The 26376-nt window shown below is 38.8% G+C and overlaps 1 protein-coding gene across 28 annotated transcripts; it reads left to right on the forward strand.

Annotated features, from left to right (window-relative positions):
* Positions 1 to 480: 480 nt before the first annotated feature.
* LOC107793566 (uncharacterized) lies at positions 481 to 26165 on the forward strand. Of its 28 annotated transcripts, none has more exons than XR_012694469.1 (10): positions 481 to 635; positions 5844 to 6022; positions 6135 to 8865; positions 9224 to 9316; positions 10036 to 10097; positions 10209 to 10327; positions 10689 to 10826; positions 13267 to 13434; positions 14074 to 16973; positions 23251 to 25167. XR_012694469.1 is itself a non-coding variant. In XM_075220154.1 (6 exons), exons 2-5 carry the CDS (start codon positions 5902 to 5904, stop codon positions 13386 to 13388), a joined length of 474 nt encoding a protein of 157 aa, XP_075076255.1. In that variant the 5' UTR covers positions 481 to 635; positions 5844 to 5901; the 3' UTR covers positions 13389 to 13434; positions 23251 to 25167. The 28 variants fall into 28 exon arrangements, 2 of the variants coding, with proteins under 2 accessions (XP_075076255.1, XP_075076254.1); XR_012694470.1 differs by having other exon boundaries at positions 10689 to 10785; XR_012694453.1 differs by lacking the exons at positions 6135 to 8865; positions 10036 to 10097; positions 10209 to 10327 and adding an exon at positions 25581 to 26165 and having other exon boundaries at positions 482 to 635; positions 10910 to 13434; positions 23251 to 23596; positions 24412 to 24757.
* The last annotated feature ends 211 nt before the right edge of the window (positions 26166 to 26376 follow it).

Below are 26376 nucleotides of genomic sequence, written 5' to 3' on the forward strand. Positions count from 1 at the left end.
AAAAAAGCTTGGCCAAACAGGATATAAGTCCAAATTTTTTTTATATAGTATTTGTTGTCAAATGAGGTATGCCTTTTAATCACGCGCAATCAGTGGCGGAGGCAGGATCTACACAAAGGGGGTTCAAAAAAAAAATTGGTAGCCAGTGGGAATTAAACTCATGACCTTATGTAGATTTTGAAACCCCTTTACCACTAAACTACACTTTTGGATTGTGCTAAGGGATTCAAAACTTAACATATAGAGGTAAAAAATAAATTTTTCCATATATACAGTGTAATTTTTCGACGAAGCCCTTGCGCCCCTAAATCCGCTTTGAGCGCAACACGCTACACTTAAACTAGTACTAGTATAACTAAATAGCACGTGGAATGAATTTCACAAAACGAGATATAAAAAGATTCTACTGAACCAAACTGGATTAATTATCTAATGTTCTCCTACTTATTTAGACCAAAATACCCTTCCATTTCGATACGTACGAGGCTAAACTATCCCAATAATAAGCAGTAAATAAGCACTCAGCAGAGGGCAAAGGTATAATCACTGCTGCTTTACAAGACTGTTTTCGAGACAAAAACAATAAGCAGACACAAAAGCTCTGAGCTCGAGTGTTTGTTCTGAGGCTGTAACCTGTGAGTGATGATATTTTCTTCTCTTCTTTCTGTGAGAATCAAATTGCATTTTCTTGTCTTATTTTCAGATCTGAGCCTCAATTTTACTCTTAATTGCTTGTATTTTATTGTTATTTTATAGGGTGTCTTTGGTATACGATGAAAAATATTTTGCATGATGAAATCAGTAATTGGTTACTAATTTATCCCTCTAAGAAGAAGAAAGTTGGGAACTTCTTTAGGTCTGAACCAACTGATTTTCTGTAGCAACTAAACTAACAGGCTTGCTCATGAGATACTCATAAACAGAAGCTATGAACTATAGATTCACTGTGTGTGTGTGTGTGTGGAGACTTTTTAGCTGAAAGGCCTGTGTAAGCCTTGATTTAAGAAACTGGTGTGTGTGTGTTTGGGGGGGTGGAGACTTTTTAGCTGAAAGGCTTGTGTAAGTCTTGATTTAGGAAACTAGTGTATGTGTGGAGACTTTTTAGCTGAAAGGCTTGTGTAAGTCTTGATTTATGAAAGTAGTGTGTGTATGTGTGTAGAATTTTTAGCTTAAGAAACTAGTGTATGTGTGGAGACTTTTTAGCTGAAAGGCTTGTGTAAGTGTTGATTTATGAAAGTGGTGTGTGTATGCGTGTAGAATTTTTAGCTGAAAGTCTTGAATTATGAAACTAGTGTGTGTGTTTCTTTTTTCCTGATTTTGAGTAATTTTGCAAATGAAGCAATGTGATATTGAGGCTTTCATGATGATTTTTCAGAGAAAATAGAATTGGGTATTACAGTTACAGGCTTGTATGTTGGCAGAGAAACCTAAATATGTGTAAAAAAAATGGCATAAAAATTGGATCCTTTTGTATACCACACTCTTTTTGTTGCTGTTTTATCTTATGTTTCTCTTCTTGCTGCTATTGTGCTGTTTTATGAACCAAACAGCTAGAAATCGTTGTAAAAAATAGCATAAAATGTGGTATATGCATTAAAAATGGATCTCTTCTTATACCCATAACCCATGTTGTTTTTGTTGCTGCTGCATCTTCTGTTTCTCTTCTTGTTGCTATTGTGCTGTGTTTTGAACCAAACAACAAGAAATCACTGTGAAGATAAAGCTTCTCTTGAGCAATTTGAGTTAGGCATTGAGATGATAAGAGCTATATCTTGGCGGGGTAACCCGAAGAGGTTGCAGCCATGGTAGTTTCTGATAAAACCCAATGCCTAAAAAAGGGCAGCCTGGTGCACTAAGCTCCCGACATGTGCGGGCGGGGTCCGGGGAAGGGCCGACCACAAGGGTCAGTTGTACGCAGCCTTACCCTGCACTTCTGTAAGAGGTTGTTTCCACGGCTTGAACCGGTGACCTCCTGGTCTCATGGCATCAACTTTACCAGTTACGCAAGGCTCCCTTCAAAAGAAACCAATGCCTAATTAAATTGAAATATGAGCCTCATTATGTACACCATGTGACATAGGGAAATTACATATATTACCCCCAAACTTGTCCCGAAAAGTCATTTACATACTTAACTTTACGAGAAAAAGCTCAAAATTGTCCCTTATCGAGACGGTGATGATCTTTCAATCTATCATCCTTGGCTAGTCATTGAGCATAGCAAGTACCGACCCATATCTTGGCAGGGCAATGACACGGATGCTTGTAATTTTATTGCATGCAACTCGGGTATTTGCAGCCATGGCAGGGCTGGACTTCCTTTGCCTAAGCATAAATACAGATCTGAGCCTCAGTTCCTATCCCATAATCTTACTTTTGGTGTACTTGACATGGAGGAAACTCTTTCAGTCAACCAAGGCTGCTGGATTCAGAGAGTTTTGGGGAGTTCTTTGAGTGGTTTCCCCTCTCTGGCATTCTCAGCAGTCAATGATCGCTCAAAATTTCCCCTTTTCACACGACTCTTTAGCAAGTAAGTTCAAATGAGGCAGTGAAGATTTTTATTCTTTACTCATCAGATGGTTGAACTTTGCTATGTCTTGGCGTGGCAGCTTAAGGCTTCTTAAGCTTGCAGCCATGGCAGGGTTTGGCTTATGTTTGAGAAAAGGCTAATCTGAGTCTCCAGTACTTCTCATATGAAAATAAAGAGACTCAAACAGCCCTTTAAATGTTGGGATCTTTACTGAAATAGCCGGCCAGATTCACTATTAACTTTTTCCAACCAGTATACATGGATTATACACTACTTATACCGTCAAACTTCTCTGTAACAACCATCCTCTCTAACAACATTTCACTGTAACAGCCAAGTTTTCTTTGGAACCAATTTTTCAGTTTATGTTATAATATATGTTCTCTATAAGTGCTGTAGCAGCCAACAAATGTCCGGATCAAACGAGGCGGTTAAAAACTAAGAGAAAAGAGAGGAGGAATTTTTCAAAAGGTGGTTACCTTCTCTGTAACTCCAGTGACTTCTCAAACAAAAAGAAAAGAGTAAAGAACAAAACAGCCTTTTAAATCTCAGGGAAAAATTATTCATACCATGTTGAAGGTTTTTGCCTCAAGTGGTCCTTTATGTTAAGGAGTTGAGCTGTTAAGCAGAAGTTAGAGAATTCTGAGGCTGTGATGATATTGTCTTCTCTTCTTTCTTTGAGCAAATTAATGGGGCAAGAAAATTAAAAGTGACCCGTATCTTGGTGGGGCAATCCGGATGGCAAGTGATCGTTCTGTCATGCAACCGGTGTTTGCAGCCAATGCGATGTCTTCATTCTCTTGTCTTATCAACAGTTCTGAGTCTCTAACTTTACTCTTATAGCTTGTTTGGATGGTTGTTACCTATTGTATTGTTATTTTAAAATGGCGTCTTTGGCATGATGGGAAACATATTTTTCATGTTGAGATCAGTATTTGGTTACTATAACTCTGAAAACAAGAAAGTTCGGAACTTTTAAGCTGAGAGCCAAGAATTTTCCTAAAAAAAGTCTGCCCAGAAAGAGAAATGAGGCCAACAGAGGGAAGGGATTTTCTGTTGAGGGTGGTTGCCCCTCTCTGTTGTGCCTGTGATTTTCTGTAGGTACTAAGCCAACAGCCCTTGTTCATGAAATGCTGAGAAACAGCATATGCTTCTTCAGTATACAGTTTTACCGCTGAACCTCTGTGTATCTGTGTGTGCATGTGTTTCTTTTTCCTCCTTTGGAATAATTTTACAAAAGAGGCAGTGATGATAATAACGTTTCACTTTCTGGGCTAAGAGGTTGTGAGTTCGAGTCTCCCCAAGAGCGAGGTGGGAAGTTCTTGGAGGGAAGGATGCCGGGGGTCTATTTGGAAACAGCCTCACACTACCCTCCCCAGGCCCCACTAAGTGGGATTATACTGGGTTGTTGTTGTTGTTGTTGTTGTTTCCGGGCTAACAAAATTGGGCATAGTGGACAATCCCAACTCGTATCTTGGCTTGGCAAATCTCTTGTTGTGCAAGCAATTGGTGATTTTGCAGCCATGGCATAGTTGCCTTCACTTTATCCAAGGAAACTGCAGTATCTGAGCCTCGAATTTCTGAAATCAAACTCAGGATGTCTAGTGCTTTGAAAAATGTGGTATACGTGTAAAAAAAAAAAAAAGGATCTATTTTATATACCTATGTTGTTTTTGTTGCTGTTGCATCTTATGTTTCTCTTCTTGCTGCTGTCATACTGCTTTATGAACCAACAACAACAACAACAAAAAAGCTAGTATAGACCCAACTCGGAAGGGTGGTGTATATGCAGACCTTACCCCTACCTTGAAGGTAGAGAGGTTGTTTCCGATAGACCCTCATTTGCTTTATGAACCAAACAACAAAAGATAAGAACATGCTGAATCATGGTGGCTGTGAAGATTTTCTTGAGCAATTTGAGTAAGGCATTGAGATAATAAGAGCCATATCCTGGCGGGATAACTCGGAAAGGTTGCAGCCATGGCGGTTTCTGATAGCACCCAATGCTTAATTAAATTGGAATCTGAGCCTCGTTATGTACATTGATACGACATAGCGACAATACATAAATTACACCCAAACTTGTCCCGAATAATCATTTACATACTCTAACTTTATGAGAAAGTCCAAAATTGTCCCTTATTGAGACGGTGATGATCTTTCAATCCATCATCCTAAGCTAGTCATTGAGCATAGAGAGTACCCGACCCGTATCTTGGCGGGGCACTGACCCGGATGTTTGTAATTTTATTGCATGCAGCTGGCGATATTTGCAGCCATGGCGTGGCTGTACTTTCTTTGCCTAAAATATATATAGATCTGAGCCTCCATTTTCTCCATAATCTTACTTTGAGCGTACTTGATACGGAGGAATCCATTTCACTCAATCTGAGGCTGCTGGATTCAGAGAGCTTTGGGGAGTTCTTTGAGTGGTTGCACCTCTCTGGCATTCTCAGTAGTCAAAAATCACTCAAAATTTCCCCCTTTTCGGACCTCTCTTTAGGAATACGTTCAAATGAGGCAGTGAAGATTTTCTTTCTTTACTCATCAGATGGTTGAGCTTTGCTGTATCTTGGCGTGGCAGCTTAAGCTTTTGCAGCCATGGCGAGGTTTAGCTTATGCTTGAGAGATGGCGAATCTGAGCTTCCAGTGGCTTCTCATATGAAAAATGAGAGAATCAAACAGTCCTTTAAATGTTGGGATCTTTACACAAATAGCCCGTCTGATTCACCGTTTACTTTCTCCCTCCCACCGGTGTACATTGATTATACACTAATTATATACGGTCGTACATGTTTTACGTGGATTATACATATTTTATACATCTGCCGGCTATTTTTAGTTTAGGCGGTTGGGTGGATGGCTATTTAGGTTAATTCTTCTTAAATGTTTGGGTATGGATTCACCAGAAGGTACAAACAACAACAACAACAAACTCAGTTTGATCCCATAAATGGGGTCTGGGGAGGGTAGTGAGTACGCAGACCTTACCCCTACCTCATAGAGATAGAGAGTCTGTTTTTGATAGACCCTCGGCTCAAGGAGGATTCACCAGAAGGTAAAAGTAGAAATATTGCTTCTTTAAAAGACTCTCTTGGCGGGGCAACCAGGATGGCAAGTTATCTTTGTGTCATGCAACCGGTGTTTGCAGCCATGGTCATGTCTTCGTTCTCTTGTCTTATCAACACTTCTGAGCCTTAGTTTTACTCTTACTGCTTTAGTCATAGATCTCAGTGTGTGTTTTGGGGGAATTTGCACAAATAGCCTTTTGTAAGGCAGTGATGATAATTATGTTCACTTTCTTGGCTAACAGAATCGGGCATTGAGGACAATCAGATCCGTATCTTGGCCTGGCAAATCCCTTCTTGTGGATGCAAATGGTGATTTGCAGCCATGGCGTGGTTGCCTGCAATTTGTCCGAGCAAAATGCAGTATCTGAGCCTCAAATTTCTGGGAATCGAACTCAGGACCTCTGGCACTTTGAAAAATGTGGTATGTGTGTAACAAATGGATCTTTTTCATATACCCATGTTGTTTTTGTTGCTGCTGCATCTGATGTTTCTCCTCTTGCTGTTGTCGTCCTTTTTTTAAACCAAACATCAAGAAATCATTGCAAGAACAGGGAGAATTATGGCGGCTATGAAGATAAAGCTTTTCTTGAGCAATTTGAGTTAGGCATTGAAATGATAGGAGCCGTATCTTGGCGGGGTAGCCCGGAGAGGTTGCAGTCATGGCAGTTTATTATAAAGCCCAATGCCTTATTTAATTGAAATCTGAGCCCCTATGATGTAACATAGGGAATATACATAAATTGCCCCCAAACTTGTCCGGAAGAGTCATTTAAGTCATTTACACGCACTAATTTTATGAGAAAAAAGTGCAAAATAGTGCCTTATCAAGGCCGTGATGATCTTTCAATCTATCATTTTGAGCTAGTCATTGAGCATAGGGTGTAACCAACCCGTATCTTGGCGGGGCAATGACCCGGATGCTTGCTTTTTTATTACATGCAAGTTGGGCCATTTGCAGCCATGGCGTGGCTGGACTTTCTTTGCATGAGCATAAATATAGATCTGAGCCTCCTCTTCCGTAATCTTACTTTGTCTCTACTTGATATGGAGGAAACATGTTTCAGTCAATCTGAGGCTGCTGGATTCAGAGAGTTTTGGGGAGTTCTTTGAGTGGTTGCCCCTCTCTGGCATTCTCAGCAGCCAATGATCACTCAAAATTTTCCGTTTATCAAACTACTCTTTAGCGAATAAGTTCAAATGAGGCAGTGAAGATTTTCATTCTTTACTCATCAGATGGTTGAGCTTTGCCGTATCTTGGCGTGGCAGCTTAAGGCTTCTTAAGCATGCAGCCATGGCAGGGTTTAGCTTATGCTTGAGAGAAGGCGAATATGAGCCACCAGCGACTTCTCATATGAAAAAAGTGTCAAACAACCCTTTATAAGTTTTGGTGCTTTAAAGGACTTTGAGACGAGCAATAAGCAGACACAAAAATTCAGAGAGAAGAGAGGATGCTTGCATAGAGGAGGGATTTTTACAAGGGTGGTTGCCCCTCTCTGCAACTCTAGTGACCTAGAAAAAAGAATCAAATAGCCCTATGAATCTCAAACAACCATTACTTCCAACTGCAAAGTAGAGAGAAACTCTAGCATTCAAATTGAAGCAAATAGAGAAACTCCAAAGAATAAAGATAACACACAAAAGGGAATTCACTTCCAAGAGGAAATAATTAGGGACATCCTCAGCAGGTTACCTGTGTGGTCTCTTCTTCGATTCAAACGTGTTTCAAAATATTGGAATACATTAATCTCTGATCCTTACTTTAAGATGAAGCATCAGAATGACCAAAATCCCCAAAATTTTCTTGTTAGCCAAAGGTGCCTTGATAAGGTGATATGTATAACTTCAATTGTTATTCTTTATCGTCGATTGATGTACAAAAATTTGATTGTCCTTTAAACTGTAAACCAAGGCGTTATGTAATGTTATGTTCTGATTGTCTCTTAAAAGAAAAATCTCAAGGAAAAATAATTCGCACCCTGTGAATTTTTTTACTCAAATGGTCCTTTATGTTAAGGAGCTGAACTTAACTCATGCCTACAACTCCTCATAAAGACGAGAGAGACAGAGAGTGAGTTCTGAGGCTGAGATGATACTTTCTTCTCTTCTTGGGGCAAGAGAAATAAAGGGACTCATATCTTGGCAGGGCAACCCGGATGGCTACCGGTGTTTGCAGCGATGGCGATGTCTTCATTCTCTTGTCTTATCAACAAATCTGAGCCTCAATTTTACTCTTATAGCTTGTTTGGATGGTTGTTACCTATTGTACTGTATTGTTATTTAAAAGGGTGTCTTTGGTATGATGGAAAATATTTTTCATGATGAAATCAGTGTTTGGTTACAAATGTATTCATATGAGAAAAGATAAGTTGGGAAATTTTCCTAAAATTCTTTCCAGAAAGAGAAATGAGGTTAATAGAGGGAAGGGATTTTCTTCTAACAGTGGTTGCCCCTTTCTTTTGTGCCAATGATTTTCTTTAGCTGCTAAACCAAAGCCCTTGTTCATGAAATACATAGAAACAGCAGCTATGATCATTGAAGCATATGCATGGATTTTCTTCAATCTACTGCTTCATTCATAGATCTCAGTCTGTATTTTATGGGGAATTTGCACAAATAGCCTTTCATGAGGCAGTGATGATAATATGCACTTTCTGGGCTAACAAAATCGGGCATCGAGGACAATCACTCGTATCTTGGCCTGGCAAAGCCACAGATGGCCTGCAATTGAGGCTCTCTCTTTTGCATGCAACCGTTGATTTTGCAGCCATGGCGTGGTTCCCTTCACTTTGCCTGATCAAAATGCTAAATCTGAGCCTCAAATTGCTTTAAAAGACTGACTTTGAGAAGAGCAATAAGCAGACACAAAATCTCAGAGAGAAGAGAGGAGGCTTGCAGAGAGGAGTTCTTCAAAGGGTGGGTGCCCCTCTCTGCAACTTCAGTGACTTCTCATGTGAAACAAAAATCAAAGAACCCTTTAAGTTGGCGTTTGGACATAAGAATTATGAAATCCCGGAAAAAAGTGAAGTTCTTTTTCAAGTGAAAATGCTCCTTTATGTTAAGGAGTTGAACTAAGAGCCTGTTGGATTAGCTGAATTTAAGTAGCTTTTAAGCGGATGAGAGAGAATTCAGAGGCTATGATGATTGTCTTCTCTTCTTTCTCTGAGCAAAAACCAACAGGGCAAGAGATATTAAGGGATCCATATCTTGGTGGTGACCCGGATGGCAAGTGATCTTTGTGTCATGCAACCGGTGTTTGCAGCCATGGTGATGTCTTCATTCTCTTGTCTTATCAACAGATCTGAGCCTCAATTTTACTCTTATTGCTTCTGTCATTTATCTCAGCTATAGTCTTTTTCTGAGGGTGAAGTACCAAAATAGCCCTCAAAGTGGATGATCTTCAATTTTTTCCCCGCTTGCCCCATGGGCAGAACTTCAAGTTAACAAGTGTTGCACCGCACTTACCTCATGAGCAACAGTTTCAACTTTTGACCTTGAAGTGCCCCCATGGGGCAAGCGGGGATCAAAAGTTAAAGATCACCCCAAAAGTGTCATATTTCCGCAATTATTTTGTTTTTCTTCTGAGGCAGTGATGATAATATTATTTCACTTTCTGGGCTAGCAGAATTGGGCATTGAGGACAATAAGGGGACCTGTATCTTGGCGGGGCAACCTGGTTGGCGAGTGATCTCTCATGCAACCGGTGCTTGCAGCCATGGTGATGTCTTCTTTCTGTTGTCATACTTTCAATTCAACATATCTGAGCCTTATTTTTTCTCTTGTGGTGTCTTTGCTATGATGGAAAATATTTATCATGATGGATCAGTATTTGTTTACCAATTTATCCATATGAGAAGAGAAAAGTTGGGCAATTTTTAGGTGAAAGCCAAGAATTTTCCAAGTATAATTTTCAAAATCTTACCCATAAAAAAATTCGGCGGCTGCTTGATCCTTGAAGAGAGAGACGTGTGAAGGATGAAATTTGTTTTGGGTTTAGAAGAAATAGCCTGATGTCAAGAGAGAGAAAGGAGCACCGAAAAAAGAGGTGTATTTTCGGAATTTTAACCTCTGAACGGAATTAAGACTCAATTAAAATATTGATTTATATCTTATAATATTTTAATTTATCTCAAATAATAACTTTTTTGTTCAAGTTAATATTTTCACTAATTGATATAGTATTTAATCACTTTTTTTTAAATGTATATTTTTTATGTTGAAATATAAATATATTATACGTATTCAGATGTTGAAAAACAAACAATCTTAATCATTCAGTGTTCAGATCTGCATACCACATCTTTATATTCAGACGTTTTAATCTTTAAAAAAAGAAACGAGGCCTTAGTTACCCCAAAAAGGTGGCTGCCCCTCTCTGTTTTGCCAATGATTTTCTTTAGCTACTAAACCAACAGCGCTTGTTCATGAAATACTCAGAAACAGAAGCTATGAACCATAGACCTCAGTGTGTGTGGAGACTTCTTTACTGAAAAGCCCGTGTAAGTCTTGATTTAAGAAACTAGTTTGTGTGTGTATGTTTCTTTTTCCTGATCTTGAGTAACTTTACAAAAGAGGCAGTGATGATAATGTCTCACTTTCTGGGCTAACAGAATCAGGCATTGAGATAATCTGACCCGTATCTTGGCCTGGCAAATCCTCTCTTGTGCATTCAACTGGTGATTTTGCAGTCATGGCGTGGTTGTCTTCTCTTTGCCTGATCAAAATGCAGGTTTGAGCTCAAATTTCTTGACATTGAAACTGGGTACTCTTGTTCTTTGGAATTTATTAATTTTGGCCCAAATTTAGCCCAGAAAGGACGAATGAGACATCAGAGAGATGGTATTTTCAGTAAAGGGTGGTTGCCACTCTCTGCTATGTCCATGATTTCTCTATTCATGAAACCAACAGCCCTTTGAGAAAAAAAAAAAAGCGAAAAACAAACCATCCAAACAACATCTGTTGAGTATCTGCCCCTGTGAAGGGACTATACTCTTCCTTTCTCTGCTTTTGCTTCTGATTTAAACAAATAGCTACTTTTAATTTTTATTGCCTTGTATTTAGAAAGCCATAACTGATGTTGATCTTCGCAGATCACCTGAAATGGGCTGTGATGATGAGTGCTTCTTTCTGGGTTATCCACTTTACTGCATTGAGAAAATCCGATCCATATCTTGGCGGCCCGACCCGGTATGGCATTCATTTGCGAACTGGTGTCTTGCAACCATGGCGTGAGTCTCTTTTTCTTTGCATGTTCATATACAGCAAAATCTGAGCCCTAAAGTCTATGACAACCTTTTGATGGCTTTCTTAGGCTTGCAGCCATGTGAGGGTTTAGCTTATGTCTCTGAAAAGGTTAATCTGAGACTCCCAAGTATCTGTTTGTGTTCAAAGAATGAGGATTTTTATGGAACTCGAGAAAGGCTGAGATTTTCTAAGGGTGGTTACTCTCTTTCTCCGAAGTTCTATTTAGCCAATGAATATTTCTTTACCTTTGTTACAAAGAGACAAATTTACATCCCTTTCATCAGCAAAATGCCAATTATGGGAATGACGAGGCTAAATTATCGCAACATTAAGCAGTGAATAAGTATTCACCAGAGGGCAAAAGTAGAAAATGCTGTTTTAAGGGACAAGACTTTGAGACGAACAATAAGTAGTCACAAAAGCTCAGAGAGAAGAGAGGAGTTCTTCAAGGGTTGTTGCAACTCAGTGACTTCTCATATGAGAAAAATATCAAGCCACCCTTTAAATCTCAGGGAAATTGTACACATATTTAACCACTCGGCCAATGTTACTCTGGTTCTTGTTTTATGGTTTTTTAAACTCAAGATGGTCCTTATGTTTCGGAGTTGTACTAAATTCATGTGTGCAACTCCTCACCCTAAAAAAGAAGAAACTGAGGCTGTGCTGATACTTTCTTCTCTTCTTTATCTGAGCAAATCAATGAGCAAGAGAAATACAGGGACCTGTATCTTGGCGGGGCAATCCGGATGGCAAGTGATTTTTGTCATGCAATTGGTGTTTGTAGCCATGGCGATGCCTTCATTCTCTTATCTTATCGACAGATCTGAGCCTCAGTTTTACTCTTAATAGCTTGTTTGGATGGTTGTTACCCATTGTATTATGTTGTCATTTTAAAAAGGTTCTTTGGTACGTAGGAAAATGTTTTTCTGATTAAACCAGTGTTTGATTACTCATTACCGATATATACCTATGAGAAGAAGAAAGATTGGAATTTTCAGGTCACAAAAGAGGCAGTGATGATAATAATGTTTCACTCTGAGAAAAATCCGGCATTGAGACAATCTGACCCGTATCTTGGCCTGGCAAATCCCCTCTTGTGCACGCAACGGGTGATTTTGCAGCCATGGCGTGGTTCTCTTCACTGTCCGATGAAAAATGCAAAATCTGAGCCTCAAATTTCTACATCATTTTTGAGGAAAACACCTTTCCATTTCAAGCTAAGCAGTAAACAAATAGTATTCAACAACACCAACCCATTATAATCCCACTTAGTGGGGTCTGGGGAGGGTAGTGTGTACGTAGACCTTACCCCTACCCTGGGGTAGAGAGGCTGTTTCCAAATAGACCCCCGGCATCCTTCCCTCCAAGAACTTCCCACCTTGCTCTTGAGGAGACTCGAACTCACACCTCTTGGTTGGAAGTGGAGGTTGCTTACCATCAGAGCAACCCCTCTTGTCAAACAAATAGTATTCAGCAGAGGGAAAAACTAGAAAGGTTGGTGCTCTAAAAGACTTGGCTTTGACACAAGCAAATGATAAATAAGCCCAGAAAGAAGAATGAGGCTAGCAGAGAGGAGTTTTTACATGGGTGGTTGCCTCTCTCTGCAACACCCATGACTTCTCATATGAAAAAAAATCAAACAGCCCTTTAAATATCAGGGAAATAGTGTTGTCCAAACATAAACCACTCGGCCAATGGTGCTCTGTTCTTGTTTAAATGTTTTTGGCTCAAATTGGTCCTTATGTTTAGGAGTTGTAATAAATTCATCTCTTCACCCAAAAAAAAGAAGAAACCGAGGCAGTGATGATAGTTTCTTCCTTCTTGCTTCCTTCTTTCTCTGAGCAAATGAATCGGGTTGTATCTTGTGGGGGCAACCCGGATGGCAAGTGATCTTTGTATCATGCAACCAGTGTTTGCAGCGATGGTGATGTCTTCATTCTCCTTTCTTATTAACTGATCTGAGCCTCAACTTTACTCTTTGGGTGTTTTGGTATGACAGAAAACATTTTTCATGATGAAATCATGTACTTGGTTACTAGTGTATCCCTATGAGGAGAGAAAAGTTGTGAAATTTTCAGGTGAGAGCCAAGAATTCCTAAAAGAAATCAGCCCAGAAAGAAATGAAGTTAAGGGTGGTTGCCCCTCTGTTTGTGCCACTGATTTTCTTTAGCAACTAAACCAACAGTCGTTGTTTAAGAAATGCTTAGAAACAGAAAATGAATCCATATATCTCAGTGCGTGCGTGCGTGTGTGTTCTTGGGGAATTCGCACAAATGGCCTTTTTTTTAGGCTTATGATAATAATGTCACGTTCTGGGCTAACAAAATCGGGCATTGAGGACAATCCGACCCATTTCCTTGCCTGGCAAATCCTGGATGGCGTACATTTGATGCTCTCTTTTGCATGCAATCGGTGATTTTGCAGCGATGGCGTGGTTGCCTTCTCTTTGTCCGTGCAAAATGCAGTATCCGAGCCTCAAATTCCTAGGAATCAAAATTGTGACCTCTTGTGCTTTGAACAGTGCTCCCGGTTTCAGCTCAAGCTAGTGAACAAAAGAATGAAGTATCACAGAAGGCTACTTTTGCTTCTCAGGTATACCCGTGATTTCAATCCAAAAAGCACTTTCTTTTCTCAGTGAATGTAGTTGATAGATAGACATATAATTAAAAAAAATTATGATGCTGTGATGATAATGATAGTCTTTTCCCGTCTTTCTCTAAGAAACTCAATCGAGAAGGGATCCCTATTTTGGTGGGGCAACCCAAATGGCGAGTGATTTCCTGTCATGCAACCAGTGCTTGAAGTCATGGCGATGTCTTCATTCGCTTGTCATATTCTCAATATCTGAACCTCATTTTTTCTCTTATGATGTCTCTGGTATGATGGAAAATATTTATCATGATGTAATCAGTATTTCGTACCAATGTACCCCTATGAGAAGAGAACGGGAAATTTTCAGGAGAGAACCAAGAATTTTCCTATAAAAAAGGTCAGCCCAGAAAGAGAGTTGAGGCTAACAGAGGGAAGGGAATTTCTGTTAAGGGTGGTTGCCCCTCGCTGTTGTGCCAATGATCTTCTTTAGCTACTAAACCAACAGCCCTTGTCATGAAAACTCAGAAACAGTTTCTTCAGTCTGCAGCTTCAGCCATAGATCTATGTGTGTGCCTTTTTCTGTTCCCACCTTTTTAGTATTGTACAGAAGAGGCAGTGATGATAATCTTTCACTTTCAGGGCTAACAAAAAATGGCATTGAGGACAATAGGACCCGTATCTTGGCCTGTCAAGTCCCTGGATGGCCTGCATTTGAGGCTGATTACTCTCTTTTGCATGCAACAGGTGATTTTGCAGCCATGGCGCTATTGCATTCTCTTTGTTCGGGCAAAATTTGGTATCTGAGCCTCAGATTTCTGTGAATCGAACACCTCTTGTGCTTTGAAATGTGTAATGTTTGCTCCAAATTTTAACTCTTGCTAAGTATCAAACAAGTAAGGTATCACATAAAGATGTGTACTTTTTCTTCTCAGAGATTTCTATCCAAAAGCACACAACTATATAGATAGATAGATATATAGTTAGAAAGTTGCTGCTTTTTTGCAAACCCGAATCTAAAGGAAAATGAAAGACATGATGAACAAGACATTGGACTTGTATTCAGTGCCTTAAGTTTGCTTTAAGTTCACATTGGCTTCTTGCTTAATCTCTCTGTTGCTAGCAGGAAATAAAGGTTTCTCTAACTGGTCTTTTTGAATAGAAATTTGTGGTTTCTTTACATTTTCCTTAAGCATGAAAGGCCGAGAAAGGTATGCTTGAGAAATTAGCAGGATCTCTCAATGGTAAGAACTAAAATGGAGGTCAAATTGGGGTGTATATCATTGTTGCCGTCTTCTGCTGCTTTGTAGTTACTAACTCCACGACCACCTGTCAACATAGCGGTTCTGACGAAAAATATCTTAAGTCAGGTTTGGGATCTAATGAAACTGTATCTTGGCCGGGCAATCTAGATGTTACTGGAATTGCAGCCACGGCAGTGACTTCCTTCTTTCTCTGAGCAAATGAATCAATAAAGAAAACAATGGGCATATATCTTGGATGGCAACCCCAATGGCAAGTGATTTTTTGTGTCATGCAACCGATGTTTGCAGCCATGACAACGTCTTCGTTCTATTGTCTTATTTTCTTCAACAGATCTGAGTCTCAAATTTTCTCTTTGGGTGTCATTGGCATACAACAACAACTGAGCCTCAAGCCCAAACAAATCGGGGTTGGCTACATTAATCCTCAATGTCCATGCCACGTCATCTAAGCTCATGTCAGTCTAATATAAAGTGTTTGGGACCCTAATGGATCGGGAATTTTAACCTAACGTGAATCGAACACGCAACCTTCTGATCTGGAGTCAGACGCGCTATATTGCACCATGACAAGTCAGCCTAGAGAGTGAATTGAGGCTAACAAAGAGAAGGGATTTTCTCCTAAGAGTGGTTGCCCCTCTCTGTTTGTGCCAATGATTTTCTTTAGGTGCTAAACCAACAGCCCTTGTTCATGAAATACTCAGAAAGGTCACTCTGATCATGTAAGAACATGCATTAATCTCCATATGTTGTCAATCCGCAGCTTCAGCCATAAACCTGTGTCTGTATGTGTGTTTTTAGCACGTTTCTTTTTCCTCATTTTGAGTAATAGAGGCAATGATGATGTTAATTGCTGGGCTGACAAAATCGGGCATTGATCCAACCCGTATCTTGGCTTGGCAAATGGACGGTTTTTGCAGCCATGGCGTGGTTGCCTTCTCTTTGCCTGATCAAAATGCAGATCTGAGCCTCAGATTTCTGAGAATCGAACTTGGGTCCTCTTGTTCTTTGAAATATATTAATGTTTGGTCCAAATTTTAGCTCAAGCTTCAGACCAAAAGAATGAGCCAGAGAAGATGGGTACTTTTCTTCTCTGGTAAGCCCATGATTTCAAAACCAAAAGCACTTCACTTTCTCATTGACTGTGGTTGACAATTAGATACATGGGTAGAAAAATTTCCATGTAAACGCAAAATCAATCTACCGACTATGCTCAATCCCTGAACATAAATGATTGGAAATGCCATAGGAAGGTATTGAACGTTCGACCTTGTGGATAATAGCCACACGCTTTTACCAACTGAGCTACACCATGCGAACCCAAGTCAGATTAGAAGTTGTGCGGAGAAAATGATAAATAAATAAATAAACGATGGGGCTATGATGAAATTCTTCTTAGAAAATGCAATGAAGCATTCAGAGAATTTGCGCCGTAGCTTGGCAGGGCGACCTGGCTAGCGTTTATGGTAACATGCTGAAGGTTTGCAGCCATCACGGTGTTGAAAGACTGAATGAGACTTGAACAAGATCTGAGCCTAAAATGTATGGATTATTTGGTATTTCTGCTTGCACTTGACCCTTTGTATTTCAAATCGTTTCCGTGAAATGTCTATAGTGACTTGCTGTCTTGCTTAAACGATCTCATTTTTCGGTATTTTTTGCTAGATTTTGTCTCTGCAGTTGACTTGCTGACTAATCTGCTGTAGCAGCAGTTGATTTGCACAAATAGCCGATTTTATGACCCCTTGTATTTAGAACAAGGTAGAAATGACACAAGGTAGCCACTTTAAATGCTGCTAATAATGGGCTATGATGATTTGATTCTTTCTTTCTGGTCTATCTTTCACCAGCTTTGAGGAAATCTGTCCCGTATCTTGGCGGGGCAACCCGGTATGGCATCTTCTGCAAACCGGTTTTGCAGCCATGGCGTGGTCACTATATCTTTGCATGTTCATAAAAAAGCAAAATCTGAGCCCTAAAAGTTTTACGACAACCATTTGATGGTCTTGAATGATGGTCGATCTCTGGAACTGGAAATCCAATTGGGTTCTTCAGTTTTTTCTTGAACACCAATTGTCAGATGCAGTTCTCCATCAATTCTTTTGCTCAAAACTGAGGAATCGGAGAAAAATGGGGATTTCAGTGTGGTTGACCATCTCCGGCATGGCAAGGATTTCTATGTTGCTCCAGACGAACATCCCTTTCTGAGTATGCATGCATCTATGTCTCTATCTTTGTTAATACTGTGCTCCTGCGTGGCTGCGTCTTGAGGCAAAGAAGGTTAATTCTTCTTCTTGCTGGGCTATATCTACTTTATATATGCATTGAGAAAATCCAACCCTGTATCTTGGCAGGGCAATCTGTGTATGGCAATCATCTGCAAACCGGTGTCTGCAGCCATGGCGTGTGTCCCTTTCTCTTTGCATTTTACAAAAAACAGATGTTGTTTATATGTGTTTGTTTAACCAAACCCCATACATTTAGGACCATTTTGTTCATTTTCTCTCGGTTTTCAGTTACTGTTATGCTATGTTCCTCACAGGCTGCATTCTATGGCAAAGCAATAGCAGTAACATACAACAATGAAATTTAAAAGGAAAATGATGGGGCTGTGATGATTGGTTGTTATTAAGCATATGGAACCTGGCATTGTAGTTTCAGGCCTGTATCTTGGCGGGGCAACCTGTTTTTAGGGCTTGCAGCCATGGCAGTGTCAAAGAACTCATTGCCTGAGATCAATTACTTATCTGAGCCTCAAGTCTTTCTGAAATGGCTGAATACATCGATGGCCCCTCAAACTTGTCAAATTTTTTCATTTAGACATCTGAACCAATGGTGGTTCTATTGACCACCTGAACTCGAGTCAAACTGTGTCTATTAGACACGTGTTGCTGAAATTGTCCAAACGGGCTCTTATGGAAAAAGCTTACATTTTCCGGAAGAGGCAGTGATGATATTGCTAATCTGGGCTTTATAACTGAGAATCCAACTGTATTTTGGCGGGGTAACCCGGTATGGCATCATTTGCAAACCGGTGTCTGCAGCCATGGCCTGTGATGCTTTTCTCTTTGCATAGTTCATAGAACAGCAAAATCTGAGCCCTAAAAGTGTTACGGCAGCCATTTGATGGTCTTGAATGGATGGTCGTTCTCTGGAACCGGAAAAATGGAGGTTCAGTCCAGTAGAAGAATGAGGCCAACGGAGAGAAAAAAGGAATTCTTGTGAAGGTGGTTGCCCCCGCTGCTTGGCCTATGATTTCTCCATCAACCAAACCAACAACACTCTTCAGCTTTCTGATTTCTCTGAGCTTAAACTATCCATTTGATCTCAGCGTTAGTTTGTCAAAAATTGTCTGAGTTGTCCAAACAGGCTGTATATGGAAAAGTTACCATTTCTCTAGAGGTAGTGATGATATTGCTTTACCTGGGATAATATTCGGGGCGTGGAGACAATTCTATCCCTATCTTGGCAGGGCAAGCTCGGATGGTTTGTGATTGAGGCTTCTCTTTCACATGCAACTGGCTCTTTTGCAGCCATGGCATCGTCGTATTCTCTTTGCCCCATTTTTTTGTAGATCTGAGCCTCAGTTTCCAACCAGTACATCTGGACTTGTCTGCTTTTCAGGACTCGAACCAGGACGTCTATAACCCATTTGTGTTATTCATTTTTTCTTGTTTGTTGCAATTCTCCATCAGACTTTTAGCAAATGAGGCAATTGGAGAAAAAAGTATTTTCGAGGGTAGTCGAACACCTCCATCATGTCTATGATTTCTATTTCCTTTTAGTAAACAGCTTTTTTTGTTTATGTGTGGGTTTGTTTAACCAACTCCTATACATTAAGGACCCATCTTGGTCATTTCTCTCTGTTTTCTGTTACTGTTATACTCTGTTCCTCAGAGGCTACGTATCTATGGCAAAGCAACAGCGAAAGCGTGCAACAATGAAAGGGAAAAGGAAAATGATGGGGCTGTGATGATTGATTGTTATTAAGCATATGGAACCTGGTTTGAATTTGTTTCGAAAAATGCTTTTCTTGAGCCAAAGGTCTACCGGAAATAACCTCTCTACCCCATAAAGTTAGGGGTAAGGTCTGTGTACACCCCTCCCTCCCTATGCCCCACTTGTGAGATCACATTGGGTATATTGTTGTTGTCGTTGTAACCTGGCATTGTAGTTTCAGGCCTGTATTTTTGCAGGGCGACACAGGTCTGTATATGGGTTCCAGGCTTGATTTTTGAGGCCCGGTAGCACCGAGTTATCCTTAATTATTATACGTGTCAATTTCAACATTTTTAGAATTTTGTTAGTTTAAGGAATTAAATTAAAAATTATTGAATTGGACTGAATAATTATGTATGGGTTCTAGGCTCGATTATTGGAGTTAATTTTACAACATATATTAATTTGTTACTTTTGTAAGTTTATTGTTATAAATTAAATAATTAATTTTGTAAAGTGTAATTGATAGAGTTTGTAGTTACTACATACTTAAACTACATAGACTCTATGCTAAAAGGTTTTACATTTTACTACGCTAAAAGGCTCTACATTTTACTACGCTAAAAGGCTCTACATTTTACTACGCTAAAATGCTCTACATTTTACTACGCTAAAAGGCTCTATATTTTACAACACTAACAGGCTCTATATTTTACTACAGTAAAAGATTCTATATTTTACTACGCTAAAAGGCTATTTATTTTACTACGCTAAAAGGTCACTATTACATATAAAAAAAGGCTATTTATTTTACTACGCTAAAAGGTCACTATTACATATAAAAACAACTAACATAAAATACAAATATGAACAAAAAACAAAATAAATAATATTAATTTTTTATTTAACCAAATAAAAACATAACATTAACAATACAAATAATTTATCAATTTTTAACAATTTTTTGTACCAAAGCTAATAAATCAATCCGGGTATAAATAAGATACAAATTTAAACACAAACATAACACAAATTAACATGGAAACACATTAAACAATACAAATATGCATGTACTATACGAGTTTCGACATAAACAAAATTGAAATACCTCGATTTAAGTTTTTTGAATTTGATTGAAATCGAATTTTTGTACCCGGAAGAAGGAATCCAAAGTTTGTCTTGTGTGTGGGACCTACACTCCTTGCTCTTTAGGTGACGGGTGAGGCCCAAAAATTTTTTTTTGAAGTTTGACGCGGGGTGGGGGGACCAGCAGAATCGAAGGCTCGAAAATTTTTTAATGGGGGAGTCTCGGTTATGTCGTTGTCCAAGGAAGAAGAAGGGGCTTTAATTTATTAAAGCAATTCGCAGTACTATATTGCGTTTTAGTTAAACGCAATACTATACTGCGTTTTAGTTAAACGCAGTACTATACTGCGTTTTAGTTAAACGCAGTATAGTACTGCGAATTGCTTTAATAAAATATAGCTGGGCCCCAATTAATAAGTGAAATGCAGTACTGTACTGCGTTTATAGTACTGCGAATTAGTTAAAAAAAAAAATTAAATAATACGCAGTATAGTATTGTGTTTTACCTAGTTATGTAACTTTTTTTTTTAGCATTAGAAATGCGTTTTTTGTCAAAAAAAGCATCAAAAAAGTTTCGGACCGTGCTGCAGCCATGGTGGGGTTTAACTTATATCTGAGAAAGCATCTGTTTGTGTTCAACGAATGAGGCTTTTTATGGGACTTGAGAAAGGTTGAGATTTTCTTAGGGTGGTTGCTCTCCTTCTCCGAAGTTCAATTTAGCCAATGAATTTTCCTATGTTTGTTACAAAGAGAAAGATTAACAGCCCTTTCATCAGCAAAAGGCCAATTATGGTGGTGATGATGATGCTGATAGCCATAGTTTATGGTAGTAATAAGGAAAAGGCCAAATTCATGGATAGTCCCTTAAAGTTCGCTCGATTTCCCAGTTATTTTGTCACTTAAACTTGTCCCTAGAAATCCTTTTGTACTTGGATCAACAACAACAACAACTCAGTATAATCCTAAACCATAAACTTTGCGAATGAGGCTATGATGATATTCTCCAGGAAGCTTGAAAGATCATTTAGCTGATTTGTATCTTGGCTACGAAAAGGCAGGTTAATTTGTGAGGTGGATTGCTATGTGCTCTCACAAGGTGTCTGCTTCTTGCAGCCATGGCGGATTAGCCCATTCTTCTGATAGATTTTAAGGCAAATCTGAGCCACTTTTCTGTGTTCAGTTTAGTTTTAGGATGTGATGCTTTTTTTCTTTCACATTTACTACCAAAATTCACAAACATTTCTGGTTAGCCTGTGGTACCTTTCTGAGGATGAGTTTTCCTTGTATTGTTCTTCTTTATCGTCAGTTCAACTGGTTGAGGATGTACAAAAGCTTAATTGGCCTTCAAAGGCTAAACCATGGAGTTGCAGAATCTACTGTTATTGCGATGGCTTGTTTCTTATTGGGGTTTGTAATCCTGATAAACACCTCATATGGACTCTTTGGCATTAGTACATGGAGCATTTCATTGTCTTCCTTTGTCACTAAATAATTTTGTGGTTTCATTTAGTATTTCAAATGAGGTGTATGGAGAGATACTGTTGCCAGAGGGATTGTGCTTGATTTTAAACGTGGCGTACATAAAAAATGGCGTTTCAGCAGTGGGAGGAATGCTTTGTGGTTATTCTACTTATGATCATCAGGGGAAGGACACTTCCAAGTTATGAGTAATGAAAGGCTATGGTGTCGAGAAATCTTGGAATAATTTGTTTAATATACAAGGTACCGAGGAGGCTGTGATGATATTGTTGAAATGGGTTGATATTCAGGGCATGGAGAACATCCGACCCGTATCTTGGCAGGGCAAACCCAAATAGTTTGTGATTGAGGCCTTCTCTGTCACATGCAACCGGTTCTTTTGCAGCCATGGCGTAGTCGCCTTCTCTTTGCTCCATTTTGAGTCAATTGTCTCTTGTATCTTACTTTGGGTGTATTTGATATGGATGAAATTGTTTCACTGAAGCAGCCCTAAAAGTGGCTACATGGTGTCATTTCTACAAATAAGACCGTTCACACGAGGCCTATAATTTTGGGAGATCAAAAAAATTAGGGCACTATAGTATGAAGCAGACGGTGAAATGAAAACGGCAAAAAACCCATTAGTTTAAGTTTGTGGTTGCTGGATTTTGATAGTTGTGGCGAGTTGTTCGTGTGGTTGCCCCTCCATTTCATTCTTAGCAGCCAATGATCACCCAATGTTTCCCAATTTCAAACTATTCTTTAGCATATTAAGTTCACTGAGGCAGTGAAGATTTGTATTCTTTACTCATCATTTGGTAGAGTTTTGCTATATCTTAGCTTGGCAACTTACAGCGACCTTGTGAGATATCGGAGCTATCTAGGTTTCTGTATCTCGTGAATGCTTGTTAAGTCTGCAGCCGTGGCGGGGTTTAGCTTATGTATGAGAAAAGGCAAATTTGAGCCTCACATAGCTGTTTGTGTTTTAAAAAATGAGGTTTCTTAAGGAACTCGGAGAATGGTTGAGATTTTCTAAGGGTGGTTACTCCCTTTCTCTGAAGTTCAATGTTGCCAATGAATTTTCCTGTACTTCTCTTACCAAGCAAAAGACTAACAGCCTTTTCATCAGAAAAATGCCAGATATGTTCTATAGGATGGGAAAATATATATTTTGCCCCCCTAAACTAGTATCAAAAACCCGAATCCTAAACCCTAAACTTTGTGAATGAGGCTATGATGATATTCTCCAGGAAGCTTGCAGGTCAGACTTTTGAGCTGATTCGTATCTTGGCTAGGTAAAGGCAAGGGAATTTGTGAGGTGGGTTCTTATGTGCTCTCACACAAAGGTCTCTGCTCTTTGCAGCCATGGTGGATTAGCCTTTTTCTGATAGATCAAATCTGAGCCTCTTTTCTTTGTTAAGTTTAGTGCTACTTTGGGTCTGTTTCTCTTGTTCTTTAATTATTTTTATGTTAATGTTGTATAATATTGGTCTGAGATGATCTTTTTCCTGCTTTTGCATAATATCAGGAAGAATCACAGTTCAAAAGAAAACTGTTATATGTGTTTATCTACATATTTTCCATAAGTTAAATTATTAGGTAGTGATATGAAACAAGTCCAAAGGGAATGGAAGTGAATATTGAGGATTCATATATTGTTTTTAACCAGTTTGATATTGAAGCTAGTTGCTGAATTTATGTCTGCACAATTTTCCAAGCTTTCATGCCTTATTTCAATCTTAAAAATCCCAAGTTTCAGAGGCTGTGAAGATTATGTATAATGAAAATGAAAAGTGAAAAATGTTTAATTCACGGCCTGGCTTGGCGACCAGTCGGAAGGTCTTTCTTATAAGGCAACTGATGGTTGCAGCCACAGCTATGTTAACTCTGCTATTTCCTTTGATTAAATAGGCGAAAATCTGAGCCTTATCCTCAACTTTGTTTGTTTACATTTTCTTTTTTGACAAGTCTTTCTGGAATTATTCTAGACTAGAAGTATTTTCGTGGTTCTTTTTGTTCTATTATTTTCAATTCAGGTTCTCCTCTGTTCTGACTGATTACTGGTTTGTTACAGATTGGAGAGAGTTATGGTATCTCCAACATCCCAGGATCATCTGTCTTCATACATAGCCAAATTCTAACTTGTTCCGTGCTTTGAACAAGTTTTAAGCCAATTCTCATTAATTCTCTTGCTCTCTTAGATGAGTACACGCAGCATTTGAAGAGAGGCCTGATCGCGCCAACACCCTCGGGGAACGAAGAAAACCAGTCAGTTTAAGAACTAAACTTATCCATAGCTGGCTTGACCTGTCCAGAGTTGAATTCTGACTCCACAGAGAGAAACGTCAAGCAGTACTGTGAATATAGGAACTAAGATTTTGTTGGTTTCTCTTGTGCATAGCAGAACTGACCTTTCAAAGGTTAAGTGGAGCCAAAGTGGATTAGCCTTTTTTCTGATAGATCAAATCTGAGCCTCTTTTCTTTGTTAGGTTTAGTGCTACCATGAGTCTTTCTTTTGTTCTTTAATTATTTTTATGTTCTTGTAGTATAATATTGGTTTATGATGAGTCTAAACATAGTGACATGATCTAAATGGAGCAACATGATCAGTGGGAATTCATATTGTTGATCCTAGCTTGCTTGAGACTGAGGCGTCGTTGTCGTGTTCTTTTATGTTCATGTTATTCTTCTGCTTTTGTATAATATCCAGTTTCAAAGGAAAACTGCATGTGTTTATATACACATTTTCCTAGAGTGTAATTATTATGTACTGATAGAAGCAAAGTTCAAAAGGGAATGGAAGTGAATATTGAGGATTTATATATTAACAGTTTGATATGAAGCTAGTTGCTGAATTTATGTCTGCACAATTTTCCAAGCTTTCATGCCTTATTTCAATCTTAAAAATCCCAAGTTTCAGAGGCTGTGAAGATTATGTATAATGAAAATGAAAAGTGAAAAATGTTTAATTCACGGCCTGGCTTGGCGACCAGTCGGAAGGTCTTTCTTATAAGGCAACTGATGGTTGCAGCCACAGCTATGTTAACTCTGCTATTTCCTTTGATTAAATAGGCGAAAATCTGAGCCTTATCCTCAACTTTGTTTGTTTACATTTTCTTTTTTGACAAGTCTTTCTGGAATTATTCTAGACTAGAAGTATTTTCGTGGTTCTTTTTGTTCTATTATTTTCAATTCAGGTTCTCCTCTGTTCTGACTGATTACTGGTTTGTTACAGATTGGAGAGAGTTATGGTATCTCCAACATCCCAGGATCATCTGTCTTCATACATAGCCAAATTCTAACTTGTTCCGTGCTTTGAACAAGTTTTAAGCCAATTCTCATTAATTCTCTTGCTCTCTTAGATGAGTACACGCAGCATTTGAAGAGAGGCCTGATCGCGCCAACACCCTCGGGGAACGAAGAAAACCAGTCAGTTTAAGAACTAAACTTATCCATAGCTGGCTTGACCTGTCCAGAGTTGAATTCTGACTCCACAGAGAGAAACGTCAAGCAGTACTGTGAATATAGGAACTAAGATTTTGTTGGTTTCTCTTGTGCATAGCAGAACTGACCTTTCAAAGGTTAAGTGGAGCCAAAGTGGATTAGCCTTTTTTCTGATAGATCAAATCTGAGCCTCTTTTCTTTGTTAGGTTTAGTGCTACCATGAGTCTTTCTTTTGTTCTTTAATTATTTTTATGTTCTTGTAGTATAATATTGGTTTATGATGAGTCTAAACATAGTGACATGATCTAAATGGAGCAACATGATCAGTGGGAATTCATATTGTTGATCCTAGCTTGCTTGAGACTGAGGCGTCGTTGTCGTGTTCTTTTATGTTCATGTTATTCTTCTGCTTTTGTATAATATCCAGTTTCAAAGGAAAACTGCATGTGTTTATATACACATTTTCCTAGAGTGTAATTATTATGTACTGATAGAAGCAAAGTTCAAAAGGGAATGGAAGTGAATATTGAGGATTTATATATTAACAGTTTGATATGAAGCTAGTTGCTGAATTTATGTCTGCACAATTTTCCAAGCTTTCATGCCTTATTTCAATCTTAAAAATCCCAAGTTTCAGAGGCTGTGAAGATTATGTATAATGAAAATGAAAAGTGAAAAATGTTTAATTCACGGCCTGGCTTGGCGACCAGTCGGAAGGTCTTTCTTATAAGGCAACTGATGGTTGCAGCCACAGCTATGTTAACTCTGCTATTTCCTTTGATTAAATAGGCGAAAATCTGAGCCTTATCCTCAACTTTGTTTGTTTACATTTTCTTTTTTGACAAGTCTTTCTGGAAATAATTCTAGACTAGAAATATTGTTGTGGTTCTTTTTGGTCTATTATTTTATCTTCAGGTTCTCTTTTATCCTGATTCCTGACTGGTTACTGGTTTGTTACAGATTGGAGGGAGTTATGGTATCTCCGATTTACCAGGATAATTTGACTTTGTGAGAGCTAAATTCCAACTTGTTCAGTGCTTTGAACAAGTTCTAAGCTAATTCACGTTAGTTCTCTTGCTCTCTTCGATGAGTACATGCTGCAGTTCAAGAGAGGCCTGATCGCCAACACCTGCGGGGAATGAAGAAAACCGGTCAGTTTAAGAACTAAACTTATCTAGCAGCTGGTTGACTTGTCTAAAATTGAATCCTGATTCCATAGAGTGAAACTTCAAGCAGTTCTCTGATATATAGGAACTAAGATTTTGTTGGTGATCTCTTGTGCATAATTGAAACTGAGGTGTAGATTCAGCATAGAACTGACCTTTCTAAGATTCTTGAAATCATTTCCGATACATTTGAGCAGAAGATTGATGTTCATTAGAATTCTTAAAACATCAAGCATTGTGTGCCTTTAGATCCTGTCTTTTCTTTCTTTTTTTCTTATTCTTTTTATATTATGAATCAAAGACAATGCACTTGTTCAAGTGTGCTTCATTGTTACTGTGAATTTTGTGAAAGTGCATTGTCATTCTCCTTCTGTGATAATGCACAGGCGCAGAGTCCTTTTTTTTTTTTTTTTTTTGAAAACTTTTATAGTGAAACCAGAAAAAATGTCGAGTTGATAAGATATAGTTCAATGAAGAAGTGGCACCCTTCAATTTTTTTGGGGTCTGTAGACCAAAACCAGTTTCATTAGCCCTTCTATGTATATACGTGCATAATATGTGGTTTTTGTTTGACTTTAGAAGAATTTAAA

The sequence above is a fragment of the Nicotiana tabacum genome, chromosome 8, assembly GCF_000715075.1.
Source record: "Nicotiana tabacum cultivar K326 chromosome 8, ASM71507v2, whole genome shotgun sequence".
In the NCBI taxonomy this organism is placed as follows: domain Eukaryota; kingdom Viridiplantae; phylum Streptophyta; class Magnoliopsida; order Solanales; family Solanaceae; genus Nicotiana; species Nicotiana tabacum.

Coding starts and splice junctions, on each gene's coding strand:
- LOC107793566 (XM_075220153.1), top strand. CDS start 5,902: ATGCAAATGGTGATTTGCAGCCATGGCGTGGTTGCCTGCAATTTGTCC. Junction 9,317..10,688: donor AACCGGTGCTTGCAGCCATG/GTGATGTCTTCT, acceptor TGATCTTCGCAG/ATCACCTGAAATGGGCTGTG. Junction 10,786..13,266: donor TATCTTGGCGGCCCGACCCG/GTATGGCATTCA, acceptor GTGATTTTGCAG/CGATGGCGTGGTTGCCTTCT.